The following is a 14,427-nucleotide window of genomic DNA, read 5'->3' as shown; positions in this document are numbered from 1 at the left end:
TTTAGCGCCGCCTTCAGCCCGGGGTGTGATCCTGGAGACCTGGGATCGAGTCCTGCGTCAGGCTCCCTGCACGGAGCCTGCTTCTCCCTCTGCCTGTCTGTCTGTCTGTCTCTCTCTCTCTCTCTCTCTGTCATGAATGAATAAATAAAATCTTTTAAAAAAATAAATAAAAAATAATAATAAAAAAATAAAAACTTCACTGAAGAATAATTTATAAACCAATAAAATTCATCCACTTTCAGTATATAATTAAAGGGTAAATAAATTCACAAAGTTGTGCATTTATCACTGAATCCAATTTTAGAAAAATTCCATTACCCCAAGAAGATCCCAACTGAGGTATTCTTAAGTACTGATGGAATGATGGAACTGTCCAGAAACTTGTGTTGTGGGTTGAACTTGATGATCTCAAACTTTATCATTGTTTTTGGCTCTGGACTGTGTTGGATACAACATATGTACAAGAGGCCTGCATACTTGGTGGTGCTGCATCCTGAAAGAAGAGTATGTGGTGGCAGTAAGGGATGTTGATTTCTCTTCAGAGGCTTGCTCTGTGACAAGCTCTGTGCTGGGTCCATTATATACATTACCTCATTTGAGATTCAAAATATAAAAACCTATGTTGTGTAAGTGTCCTTTGTTGAATCCATATGCACTCTGCAGAAAAGGAAGTAACCCCAGGTCACACCGCTAGTAAGTGGAAGGGCTGGGATTTGAACGGGGCCTGCTGTGTACCACACTTGTCGGAACATTCAGTAGCTATATGTTGAGCAATTACTGTGTGCTCCCATAAGAAGGCACATCTTGGGAAGCATGTAAGAAGTTCGAAGAGTTATTTAATTTGAAAGGATCAACTCTGAAATCAGCTTTTTCTCTGCCTTGGCTCCATCCAGTTTGGTTCGAGGCTCTGAGGGCATATCTTGAATCAGGTCAGCAAACCTGAAGAAGAGAAGAAACAGAATCATGTTGTAAAAATTATAAAATAGTGAGGCCATTTGGGTTGTCAGCATAATCTCTGGTTGGGTTTGCTCTGAGGATTATTTCATCTTTAAGTCTTAAAAACCTAACATTACTTGGTTTTCGTCAACACAAACGGTCAATTTTTATTAGAGCAGTGGTTTGGCTGCTCTAACAGAGACCTACCGGTGGCTTAAACAAAATTGAAATGTATCTTTCTCTCAGATAAAAAGCTGGGTAGGTAATCAGGGTTTGGCAGGGTAGTTCCCCAGTCATTAGGGATCCTGCCTCTGCATCTCGTTGCTCAGCCACCATTATCACACGGCTCTTATCTTGGGGGTTAAGTGGGTTGTTTTAGCTCCTTGTACCACGGCTACATTCCAGCCATCAGGAGGAGGAATGTGTAAAGAAGAGGATGTGTGTTTTTCTCTCCTTTAAGGCCATGATCAAGAAGTTGCAGGTGTTACTTCTGATCACATCTCACGCTGTAGAATATAGTCATAGAGCACATGCCCCTCATTCTGTGAAGATGAGCTTATTAACATGAAAAACGTAGACTTGTACATAAGAAGGAGGGAGACATGGGATGCTTTAGGCCAAATGCTTTCTCATGGCTTCTTCTTTTTTTTTTTTTTTTTTTTAATCTGGGCCCTTAGATTCAGTCAAATCCAGAAATTTCTGTTGACATGATTCCCCTAGGCTTTGAAGACACTTCTTTGTTTCGAAGTTGGCAGTGTGTCAGTTTGTCTTCCATGATGCAGTATCAGTTTGAACTTGTTTTTCCTGGAAAAGTGTATGCAGCAGCTCCCAGCTTAACATCTGGGTTGGGAGCACTTGCATAGCAGATTTTACCTTGGTAAAGCTGAATACATTTTCTTTCTTCAAAATATTCTAGGAAAAAAAAATTATTTTCTCATCAGAGTACTGTTTTCATTAAGACATACTACTACTATTCAAGACAAAAACGCTTAAAATTCCGGTGTTTGGCATACATGCCAACTTTTCTATGACAAAGCAGCATTGCTTCTTAGAAGATTAACGGTACCTGCAAATCAGGAATTCATGTTCTGACCTCAGTACTTAACTATGATGTGGCCTTGACTAAGCTGGTGGATGTCTTACCTTTTCTTACTTAATAATATCTTACACAGAGTTTAGAAGTAGCCTCTCTCTCATATTCAGTGTATGTCCTCAGCAATTATTATGAGGCCCTTTGAGAATGCAGGTGTCACTTTTTTGTCATTGGTTACGAGAGATCATGATAACCTTAACTTTCTTCAAGGGTGTGTTTTACTCACAGCTAGCTAGGCCAACAAGAGGAAGATACACTTAACATTTGCCAAGCTGTCACTTTATGACATTCTTCTAAAGTCTCTTTTGATAGGAAAAGATCATTGGAGTGTTTAAGATTAGAAATCTTAAGTAATCTTGGTTTGCAGATATTTGTTTTGATAAAGTATGTCCTTTTCCAGGAGGACATTTTGGGAGATCTCACTGTAAGTCCTTAATTATTTGAAGATCTCTGTGCCAGTATTACGTTTAAGGCAAGGCCAATTTTAGCCAAGTGTACTGAATGTATCCCCAGTGTTATCTCCAGCGATTTCATCTGATTCCTTTTTATGCACTCTTGACACAGCCAAATTATATAGAGTATATAAAATAAACTGCTGTCTGTAGAGTGGTGAGTGGTTTCGTGATTCCCTTCTGTTTTGAGTGGGTGGCTTCTCTCCACTCTTTATCTGTTGCTTGCATTCTCAGCCATCACGAATGTTTTGTTTTCTCTTTTGCAGATGACACGACTGGTGCTGCCCGGCATGGTGGAAAGGTGAGTCACGAGCTCTCACACAAACACTAGAGAGACAGCTCATGATTATTTATAGGGAGAATCCTTTCTTTGCAAAATTCATTAAAGTGACTAATGAACCTATCCTCCATGTCTTAGCAACAGAGTAATGTGCCTGGCAAGTCACACGATGGAGCATGAGTCATCTGGTGGTGGAGGCCTTTTCCACTGGATTCCCTTTTTATTTCTCTCTCCAGGGTTGTGGTGGTTCCTTTAGATCAGGATTAAAAAGTCTGCCTGAGTCACCATCACCAACTCAATTGCCTGCTATTCTGAGGGGGCGGACAGAGTTCCTGGGGTATTCCTGGGAATGCCTTCTTAAAGCTATATGCTCTCAGAACTACAATCAGTGGAGTTTCACAAAGCAAGACCCCATCTTCTTGGGGGGGAGGGTAGTTCTTAACTGATAAATGGGCATATGAAGAACTTAGGCATGTTCTACAATGGTTATAAGATGTCAAACCCACCCTTGGAGCACAAACCTGCACCATGGAGCCCCATGTGTGTTCTAGTTTGAGTTGGGTTCCACTAAGATATGCTAGATATCTTCATTTTCATTGAGAAATGTGTCGTAGAGTTTCTTCTTGAAATAGCATGAAGTGTAAAATTGTAATTAAGGTCTGTCTCTCCCTTGGAAAAGCCTGAATGATGTCTAGGCTTTCAAAGGAAACCTGTTGAAAAGATCTGGGCTTACATCTTGAGCTGGCTTGATCATTTGCTAAATTTAGGGCTTCACAGTCATCCTTCTCTGCAAAACAGTTTTGAGTTTGGAAGAGATCCAGAGGAATCACAGCTTTGGAAAGGGCAAAGCCCAAAGACCCTACCTCTGTGAAGAAGCCTCTATGACCAGCTTCAGGCAGGGCTTACAGCTATTTATTGAATACCGATTATGTGCCAAGTATACAAGGACGTGATGTGTGTGAACTCATTTACCTTTGATAGCCTCCCACCACTGTACAGAGTTGAGGAAGCGAGGTTAGGAATCCATTTTGCTTGGCATCTGCAGAGACTGGTTGAGAAACTGCTTCTTTGCAGTCTTTGTTTGTAATTCCATTTTATATGAAGTTTGGTATATTTCAATTCCTTTAGTAAGATTTCCCTTCAAACCCTGACACTGCTTCGAGTTGGTCAACAGTGGGAATGTGCCCCCGATGGTCCAATGTGGAAATGACAAACTGATCAAAGGAGACAAAATGGTAAATTACAGAGAATTGGGGCTGACAGATTAGAACTCAGAAGGGATGAAATTTTGGCCATCATCTTAACCCAGTTTGATATCTGCCAGTGTCTTGGTGTTAATTCAGGACAGTGAATCCATCTATTAAAAACAAAATACTTATAAGCCACAGAAGTATTGGAAAAGGAATTTTTAAGTAAGTTGGTGAAAACCATATCAAAAGAGATGATGGTTGTGAAGTAATCTTGCAGATCATAATGGATTTCAATAGTCATAGAATTTTAGTACTTTAAGTAATTGAAACCAGCCCCTCCCTTATTTGATAGACAGAAAGTTGGAGTCCCAAAGAACTGGAGTGCTGTGAAGCTTCATAATTAGTAAATGATACAGACCTAGGGTGCCAGGAACCTCACTCCTATCTCTAGAGACCTAGCAGCCATGATCGCAGTCATAGCTGGAGCATTAGATAAGAATGCAAAGAAGGGGATCCATTCATTCAGCAGGCACTAACCGAGCAGAGTTTATCATGGAAGATGAACTGGATCTTTGCCTGTAGGAAATCAGGTTGATTTAGACTAAGGTTGAGAAATGATCTGGTGGGAAGCCATCACAGGCTGTAGCCTGAACCTGACACCATGAGGGTGACTGTGGCACTTGCTAAGAACTAGTAAGAAGGGGAAGTGGACTTTGTGAATCAGTATTTTGGTTTGGGAGAGGAGGGGACAGCGGTGCCCACTCAAAGGAGTTACTAGTTGTGTTCATTAAGGTAGGCTGAGTGCTAGAAGAGACCATCCCAAGATCTCAGTGGCTTAACACTCTAGAGGTTAGGGGTTTTTTTTCCCCCTGATTGCTGGTACACAGCCGGTGTGGATCAGTGGTTGGGCTTTGCTCTACCCCGTCAATCAGGGATCTCAGACTCCTTCCACGTAGGGGCTTTTCTTCCCCTGGGCTTTGTAGTTTTCTGCTGTATTTTCTGCATCCAGCTAGCAGATGAGGGAAGAGAGAATGAGGATGGTTTTATGGGAGGTTTCTTGGGCCAGGCCTGGAAATGGTGTACATCACTGCTGCCAACAGTCCATTGTCCAGAACTCAGTTGCAGGCTACGACTAACTGCCTAGGAGTCCAGGAATGTTGTTAGCCGTGTGCCCAGGAGGAGAGGATCATCTGCAAGTGATTTTAGTATAGCCTGCCCTTTACACCATCCTTAAATGGCGTATTTCCTATGGTTGGTTTCCATAGGAGTCATATTTCCATTGAGTAAAACGGAGTCCTTTATAAAGACCCTTTGTTGTTGTTGTTGTTTTTCCCCTTTCACTGATTTCTACCTCTGATGTATAAGATTTTCCAAACCCTCTAGAACGATAGCCTAAAGCCAACTGACTATCACTAAACAAGTATCTATAATTAAACTAAGGTATTATTACCACAGAAGTAGAAAGTGCATAATTACATTATAGAGGAAACTTGCTCTTTCCACTTCTCTGGAATTATAAACATTGTGTACAGCTGGAGCCAGGAGGTGGTTGCCATAACAACCATGGAAAAGCTAAAAATAGCCCCTTTCATACTGTATTGCTTAAGGTGGAATTATGACATGTTATGGTGTTTTAGGGCAGGCAGTTCTCTTTCATGTGGGAAATGTTTGCAAACTTCTTCAGCAAAGCAGGATTTGTATAATGTATTTGGATTGCTGGTTCTAATTATATGTCTGACCCCTGTGTTCCAGGATTCTTCTCTGACATAGAACTCTGTTTTGATATGTTTCTCAGTCTTGAGAGTCTGTTAGAGAATTGTCTGTACCAATTTCAGTGTTATGTTTAAGCTTAAAGAAAAATAAATAAATAATGACCCTCCAGGAAGAAATGGACACAGGAAGGATCATCATGGAGTCTTTTCTGCAGTCTCCCCTGTCTGCCATCAAACTCCGTATACAGTTAGCTTCCCGTGTTGGAGCTGACCCTGTGTTCCAGTCCTTCACGGCAGCGCCCCCACCCCCGCCCAGCCCCCATCGCAGGGCAGTGCCGAGGTTACCGAGGAAGGCGGAAATCAGTGACTTATTCAAAGGAGACCTAGCATTTCCTCTATGACAATAGTATTTTTATAGAGCTGTGGACGAGGACCCTGCAACAGCTTGATGGAATAGTGGGGGCACTTATGGGAAAATAAAGGCCTGGCCAGTTTTTTTTATCCAGGTGACAATTAAGGAGAGTATTAGGATGGGGTTTTCACAGGTCTGAGGGAGTTCTACTGGAGACCATAGCGATAGGAAGCCACAAATACCAGATACTGAATTTTGTAGGGTTGGATGAGTTTCACGTTTGGCTGGTGAAAGGGCAGTAATTGCAGAGAGTGTGTTTCTGTGGAGAGGTGCTTCCTTATCAGCAGTGGTGTTTTCTGCTTTGCTTTTGTGGTATTTTAGTTCTGGTAGATCCTCAGTAATGTGTACCACTGAGACACCATCGTGTGGCTGTTAGCAAGTAGGCAGTGTGATGAATTAAGAATGTTCTATCACAGAAAATATTACTTGAGTTGTTTATTTGGGTATTTGTCATAACGGGCTGGGAAGTGTGCTGAAGTATGAGCAACATGAGTCTTCATTATGGAACTTCAGCAAATATTGTTAATGTACCTTCCAATCTTAGAATTGCTCCCCAAGTCCCCAGAAAATGAGAGATTAACTAAGGTTCGGTTTTATGTTTGTTTTCGTGTGCAATTAAGCACAAGCCCATTTTGTCCTTCTGCTTGATATAACAGAGCTGTCATGAGTCTGCCTCTGCCATGGAAACTGGTTTGACGTCACTAATTCTGCTTAGATGGAGGATTAGAGCCAGACAAAGTAGTTGATTTTAAAGACGAGTCGTTGTGCCTCGCGGTCCCAAGTGTTCATTCCCATCCCTACGTGAGGAATAGAGACCGCACACGGTACAGGGATGGAGACAGCTGCACCAGCGTGTTGTTTATGATTCAGACAAAACTAAGTTGAATATTATTATCCTTGGAGAGAAAGAGAATTCTGTGCTAGTGTGGGTGTGGGAGGAAGGTTTTTGCTAGACAAATACGTGTGCTTCTTGTTAGCACAGAGTTTTCGTAGAAGGGGTGTTTCTCCGCTGTCATTATGATACAATTATAAATGCTCTCCTTTTATTTCCTCAGGTCTAGTGGGCTCTTGCTTTAGACTTCATTGGTCTCGGGTTTGTGTAATGTATTCTAGAGTGTTTGAATAACGTTCCCTCAAATTCTGACTATTCGCTAATTCAAACTCTACCTCCTAGAAATTTTATTTGGAATAGAGTATTTGAGAAACAAAGATCTTAGTTCCCTCAAAGGAACTAAACAGTTCAAAGGGCATACCTGCATAATTGTGGCATATTTGATCATTAGTCTATTATTTTTTAAAACAGGTAGTTTTTATTGCCTTTAAATAAATTTTCCTTCATTGAAATCATTGCTTTGGTAAGTGAAGTTTTAAAAGCGTGTGTTAGTAAGATCAAGATTTAATTTTTAAAATGTATTTGGTAATGTTAAACTTTAATTTTGGAAGACTTTTAAAATGCATTTCACTTGTGAGGAATGAAATTTAAAATATTAAGATTTTTGTTCAAGGGCACATGCAACCACCTCTGCCAATCTGAGTATAATAGAGCACATAATCCAGCTAATAAAACCAGCACTGATATAATACAGCTTCAGTGAAGAACATTATCATCTACAACTACTCTAAACTAGCTTTTTCTTCATCTGTTCCAAATGAGTGAGGCCATAGCAATTCCCGGTTACATGAGAAGAGGTTAGAGCTCAGGAGGGGGTGCAACTTATCAGGATTTGGGGTTACTTCTCAGAAAGTATTCTGTGTTGCAGAAGATCCCATAGCTCTCTTAGCTTTCACTTGGTTGGAATTTACTCTGAGCTTACAGGTGGCACCTTATAATATATCATAAATACATTTTTATCTTTTTCACGTTTATTGAGATCTATGTCACATACCATAAAAACCACCCATTTAAAGTGTACAATTTGGTGGTTTCTAGTGTGTTCACAAAGCTGTGTAGCAATCACCACAATCTAATTTGAGAACATTTTCAACACCCTAAAAAGATAAAGATATTTTAAACATCATAAATTAATACTCTGTTAAAAGTCTCCAGTAACAGAAATGGCTTTTAGTCCATTTTGATCGGAGGAGTTTATCACAAATATAGATAAAATCAAAATCTTAGATATTCATTCCTAATTACTAGCTTTTACCTTAGAGTGACTGGGTTCTAACTCCTGAGAGACACTCTTACTCTCTTACCCCTATTTAAAAACAAAAGGCTTTTCTGTCTCTTGAGATACAAGCAAAACATACCAGAATGATATAATCAACACATTCCCTAAATATTTCCAACTTCCCTTAAAACCGTAATATTACATTTTTTAATTTTAAATTTGATTTCAATGACCAAAATGTGAGTGGATTTCACTGCCTAGGAACGTTTATGTTACTAATAAGGACTTGGGTTCAAAAATAAAAACAAAGACAACAGTTTGTTTCCGGTAACACAGGAAGCTGAGGGTCCAGACTTCGTTTGTGGCATCTCGCCTAGAGGCTGGCAGATGGACTGGGTGACCTTTTGGGATTATTTCTTTTCAGATTTATGTCTAAAATAACTTAGATTCCATTTAATCATGTTTCTTTTATTATTTTGCATAAAACAGGCCTATATAGATCTTGTTAAAAAAATATGAAAAAAATAGGTCTTGGAGGAGGTAAATTCAGAAAAAGAACAAAGGGAAGCTGAGTTGAAAGGAAAGGAACCTCACCTGGAGGCTGGGAGGTAGGTAGGGTTGTTCGCAGTAGCTGAAGGGGACATCCCATCCTCCAGCCTGAGAAGAAAGGGGAGAGTTGGCCGTTAATTCTGTTTAAAATTCCTAAAACCCTAACTCCACACTTCAGGCAACCCTTTTGCCCTTATGTGCTTGCTAATAACGGGTATTTTACAGCATTGCTTTCCTCCAGTTAATTTTCATTTATTAATAAAATTAGTATTTCCTATAACTCTCTGACTTTCAGCTTTCAGAAGTCACTAGAAGTTATAGTAGAAATTGAGCTTCGCCTTTTAGCAAAGAATATGGTTTGATCACCTATAGAGTTACATAATTTTATCGTCAGCTCTTTGTTTAGCGCCTGAATATCTAACCTGAAGGAAGCAGGAGGGCAGAACCTAGCCATTCACTCGCGCCAGTGGCTTTATTAAGCACCTGTTACGTGCTCAGGACTGTGCAGGGTAGTTTTGAGGAAAAGCTGAAGACAAAGACTATGATGTACAGAAACTTATAGTTTTGTTGAGGGAGAAAAACGTGCGAAACATGTGAAAAACACATGTGATGATTAAACAGGACAGCAAGGCAGTATGTGACGGCAGGCCAAAATAAAGGTGCGCAAGGACTATGAGAGTGTTTCTAAAAGCGAGGATTCTTGGTGAAGCGGCCAGAGGAGACCTCCTACAGGAGCGATCGACTGAGGAGACTGTGGCTCTGATCTGGTCATGCCCTGGATTACTAACACAGGAATGAGCTCATGGCAAACAAGAGCTATTTTTAGTTGATTGAGTTATGCCTCATTCACTGACCACGGATATCAGGTGCTGATGAAAGGCGCGGAGAGATGTGTGTTAGAAAGACAGCTCTCCTCTTCTGTTTAAAATCATTCTGTATCTCCATCTGTAATTTACGAACCATCGTATATATGATTTCATTCGGTTTACTTGGTGCATTTTCCTTTTTAGGTCTAAAGGGGCAATTCTGAACATCTCCTCTGCCAGTGGCATGGCCCCAGTCCCACTGTTGGCCATCTACTCTGCAACCAAGGTGAACAATTTTTAGTGAATCATGTCAGAATAAGAATGATGAGTACTATTCAGTCTGAGAAATAAGCATAGAAGCTTCTTGAAGTTCTCTTCTTGGCTGTTTTCAAACAGACTGGGAAGGAAAGGGGTGGGACGCCAACATCCCAGATCCACAGATGCTTTATTCTTCTAATAGTTGACTGGTTTTAAAACCGATTCAGGCATACCTCGGAGTTATTACAGGTGTGGTTCCAGACCCCCACAGAAGCACGAGTGTCACAATAAAGCGAGTCAAATGAGTGGTTTGGTTTTCCAGTGTATATAAAAGTTATGTTTGCACTCTGCTGTAGTCTATTACGTGCGCAACAGCATTGTGTCTACAAAAGCAGTCTATATATTGTAATTAAAGAGTACTTTATTGCTAAAAAATGCTGTCATCTGAGCTTGCGACATGTGGTAATCCCTGAACACAGATCACCATAACACATATAATAATAATGAAAAACTTGAAATATTGTGAGAATTGGCAAATATGACGCAGAGCCAAGAAGTGAGCATGTGCTGTTGGAAAAATGCTGCCGACAGATTCGCCTGCTGCAAGGTTGCCACAAACCTTCAGTTCTGTAAGCACAGTCTGTGTAAAGTAGGCAAAGCAAAGTGCAAGGGAACAGGGTATGCCTGACTGTGCTTTCCGCAGAGAGCTCACTGGCCCAGGCCAGCTCTGTTGACCAGAGCGTGAGGCTTATGACTGGGGATTTGGTTTGTGAATGAGTCAGCTTCCTCCAGCAGAAGTTCCAACTCTGCCGAGCCCAGAGGAAGAATTTGCAGCCAGTCAGGACGTAACTTCACTCAGTAGGTGCAAGGTAGCCCGGGTGAGAGTGTATTTTGCCACTTACTCGGAATCCTGGGTATTTATTGTAACTACAGGAGTGAGACCAGAGTTTTCTAGAACTCTCTGTAAGATGTCATAATTGTATACTATGTCACGACTCACGTCTTCACATTACTAGTAGGAAATGTTATTTAGGATACATTTCCTGCTGCCTACAGGTCCATGGCGCCTTATACATTGTTGAGGCAAAGGATACATCCCTGAAATGAAAAGGACCATTGGGATGCTGAGATTAAACCAGCTTTGAGGGGGAAATGAGCAAAATATAATATGATAAGAACTTCCAGAGCAAAATGCTTGCCTTCTTTTTCACTTGGCTCTTTGTCCGCTGGAAAAACCGGGGGGGGGGGGTAGTCAAAACGGACACCATGTTTCTTGTGGTGGTTGTTGGACCCTCTCACCCTGCTCTCCATGGGCACATGATTAATTGGGTCCTAGTGGAGTCATTATTGATACTTTGCATTTTAAGCCTGAGTTGAGTCCATATTTGAAGAATGATACATTATATTTTACAAATAGATTTAAAACTGTACTATCAGAGGATGGGCTGTCACATTCAAACCTGCACTTCTTGGATCTTGCCATCCCAAAGGACCAAAAGGATTCTTGCTCTTTTCTTTTCTTTACTGACAACAAAATCCCTATAGAGGAGAGTGGAACAGAATTCATATTGTGTTTCTGTTTGAATGGCATGTGGGGAGGAGGAACATAGTCTTTGTTATATAATAAAACATTTCTTCTTGAAAACTAATTTTCTGAAAAAAGAAAAGACCCTTTCTGGTTAAGTCAAAATTTGATCTGGAGATTATGTTTGCTAAAAATACTTGATTTAGTGGCAGAAAAGAAAACAACTTGAGATTTTGAGGGTTTTTTTTTTTTAGGGTCTCTTCTGCATTTGAAATAAGAATGATTAGAAACTCCAATGTTAAATGGGTAGTTTGTTATTTGTGTTGCCATGGCTACAAATCAGGCTGATTGATGTAACGTGTGTTTCCTTCTCACTCCCACCCCATCCCAGGCTTTTGTGGATTTCTTCTCTCGGTGCCTCCATGAGGAATATAGGAGCAAGGGCATCTTTGTGCAGGTGAGTGGGGTTTGTTTCAGTTGCGTGTCCCTGTTTTTGTGTGGTTTCCACAGCAACTGTTGCTGTCTTGGCAACGAAAGAAAATCCCATTCCTAAGGAAGTGAGTGTGACGTTAGCACACCATTAAAGACATGATTTCTTTTTCTTTTATGCACTTATGCCTAGATTTTTAAAAATTATCCCCTAGAATTCTTAACTCGGGATTCTTAAAGTAGAAGAACCAAGTGCATGGTTTTATTTCTTGCAGTATTATTTTGAGAAAATTGGGACCGTCGGCATCTCTTAGCTGCCAGGAGTGTAAGGTGTGCTGTGACTGTTCCCAAGCCCGCTGTGTAAGAACCAGCAGGGCCGGTGGGGAGCGGAAGACAGCCAGCTCCTCCTAGAACAGAGTGGACGGCACACTCAGGATGACTGCCGTGTGGGAGTGAGGTTCGGTTTGTTTTAATTGTGGTAAAAACACGTACCAGAAAGCACCATTTAAATCACTTGTGGGTATTCAGTTCAGGGGCATTAGGTGCGTGGACCTTGTTGTGCGCCCTCAGCACCATCCATCTCCAGAACTTTTGCATCTTCCGGAACCAAGACAGTGTCTATTCAACAGCAACGCCTCCCTTCCCGCCCCGTCCTGGGCAACAGCCTCCGCCCTGCTTTTGTCCCCCTGAATTTGACTGCTCTAGGGATCTCGTTCGGGGGCCTTCATACAGTTTTGGTCTTTCTGTGCCTGGCTTAGTGCGCTCCATCGAACATCTTCCGCGTCCAGCCACGTGTGCGAGCTGCCTTCCTTTGTCAGGCCAAGTAGAATTCCACCGTGAACGTACACTGCGTTGTGTTTATCCATCCAGCTGCTGTTGGACGCTCGGGTTGCTTTCACCTCTTGGCTGCTGTGAACATGAGGTGTCCACCTATCCCTTTGACGCCCTGCTTTCAGGTCATTTGGAAATGTACCCAGAAGTGGAATTGCTGGATCAGGTGGCAGTTATATATATGTATGTGTGTGTGTGTGTGTGTATGTATTGTTTTCTTTGAGCTCCCTTACTTTCTTCCATAGGAGCTTACCTGTTTTAGATTCCCACAACGACATAGCAGAGTTCCAATTTTTTCATATCCTTGCCGATACTTGTTATTTTGTTTTGTTTTTGTTTTTGAGTCTTAGCTGTCCTAATGGGTAGCATGTGGTCTCTGTGGTTCTGATTTGCATTTTCCCAATGATTAGTTGACGTTGAGCACTTTTTCAGCCTCGTTATTGGCCATAATATATCTTCTTTGGAGAAACGTCTGTTCAGATCCTTCACCCTTTTTGAATCGGATCATTTACCTGTTTATCGTTGAATTGTAGGAGTTCTTTATATACTGTGGATATTAACCCTTTATCAGATACATGATTTGCAAATATTCTCTTCTACTCTGTGGGTTGCCTTTTCATTCTGTGGATTGTGTCCTTTGAGGCACAAAAGTTGTTACTCTGGATGTAGTCCGTTTATCTATTTTTCCTTTCATTGCTTGTGCTTTTGGTGTCCTTTGCAAAAAATCATTTCCAAATGTAATATCATGAAGGTCTCCCCTGTTTTCTTTCAAGAGTTCATAGATTTAGCTTTTACATTTAGGCCTTTGACCCATTTTGACTTAATTTTTGTAGAGATCTTTGCTTTTATTATGTAGCTAACAGATACAATGCTGTGGAAATACAATACCAAATGTGAGAGAAAGCAAATGTAGGAATTTTTATGAGTATCTGTCTCAAAGCAGCTCTTGCTCAACACAAAGTAATAATGTCTCACAGCATTTCCATGCTTAGGCACATTTGTGACAATGTCTTAGGAGAAGTTGCAATGCTTAAACCCCTTTCCTACTCCCACCTGCGACCTGCCCCCACTTCTTGACGCACCCCATTGTTATCATGGCTCTCATTACTGGGAGCCCAGTATTTCAATTTTTGCACCCTGAAGCCCCAGATGACCAGTCATCGCAATAGCTAATATTTGAAGGGTTACTTTCCAGGCACAGCACTAAGCTAAGCACTTTATATGTATCCATTTATTTCATTTTATCTCGTAATGACCTCATAAGGTGGTGTGATTATCATCTTTTGTAAATTTATGGAAATTGAGGTTAAAGAGGTTATTAAGCCCCTTGTCCATGTTGAACCAGGACTTAAATCCAAGGCTGTTTGGCGCCAAAACCTTTATTTTTAATGACTGGGCTCCTTATTTGAGGCCTTCAGGACAGTACTGAACACGTTGGTGCCATCTGAGCTCAGGCATTTCTGGAATCAGAAGGTACTTAGCTGAGTGGTTGCATTTCATCCCTTGTCTCTTTGGACAGTCAAGACGGCCCTACCTGTTGTGTAGATCTAGTTTCTAACACCTTTTATTCTATCTGTGAAGACTGCCCCCACAGTGAGAGGGAGTAGTTGTTAGGGAAAGGTCAGGTCAGAATTTCCTCATCTTCCAGGACCATCCAGAGTCGGCTTCCTCTAAGCCTCCACCTGAGGTCTCGCCCAAGTGGACCTCAGACGTCATAGCCCTTTGGTCTTTTTTTTTTTTTTTTTTTTTTTAAGATTTTATTTATTTGTTCATGAGAGACACACAGAAAGAGAGAGAAAGAGGCAGAGACACAGGCAGAGGGAGAAGCAGGCTCCACGCAGGG

The 14,427-nt window shown here is 41.2% G+C and overlaps 1 protein-coding gene and 1 long non-coding RNA gene across 3 annotated transcripts in view; one reads left to right on the top strand and one right to left on the bottom strand.

Moving 5' to 3' along the window:
* The window catches only part of HSD17B12 (hydroxysteroid 17-beta dehydrogenase 12), a 154,499-nt gene that overhangs the window by 130,399 nt on the left and 9,673 nt on the right, over window positions 1-14,427 (top strand). For both annotated transcript variants that reach the window (XM_035701448.2, XM_025452529.3), the window contains 3 exons: window positions 2,748-2,782; window positions 9,746-9,827; window positions 11,716-11,781. In XM_035701448.2, the coding sequence (XP_035557341.1) occupies window positions 2,748-2,782; window positions 9,746-9,827; window positions 11,716-11,781 (183 nt within the window). The remainder of the gene's footprint in view (window positions 1-2,747; window positions 2,783-9,745; window positions 9,828-11,715; window positions 11,782-14,427) is intronic.
* LOC125752899 (uncharacterized) lies at window positions 817-9,749 on the bottom strand. The gene is made up of 3 exons (XR_007403480.1): window positions 9,158-9,749; window positions 8,781-8,843; window positions 817-939 (listed from the first exon to the last, which is right to left on the bottom strand). It is a non-coding gene; the product is annotated as an uncharacterized LOC125752899 (long non-coding RNA).

The sequence above is a fragment of the Canis lupus genome, chromosome 18 (genome assembly GCF_003254725.2).
Source record: "Canis lupus dingo isolate Sandy chromosome 18, ASM325472v2, whole genome shotgun sequence".
Lineage (NCBI taxonomy): Eukaryota > Metazoa > Chordata > Mammalia > Carnivora > Canidae > Canis > Canis lupus.
The sequence above is the reverse complement of the archived record's forward strand: the minus strand, read 5'-3'. Positions and strand labels throughout refer to the sequence as shown.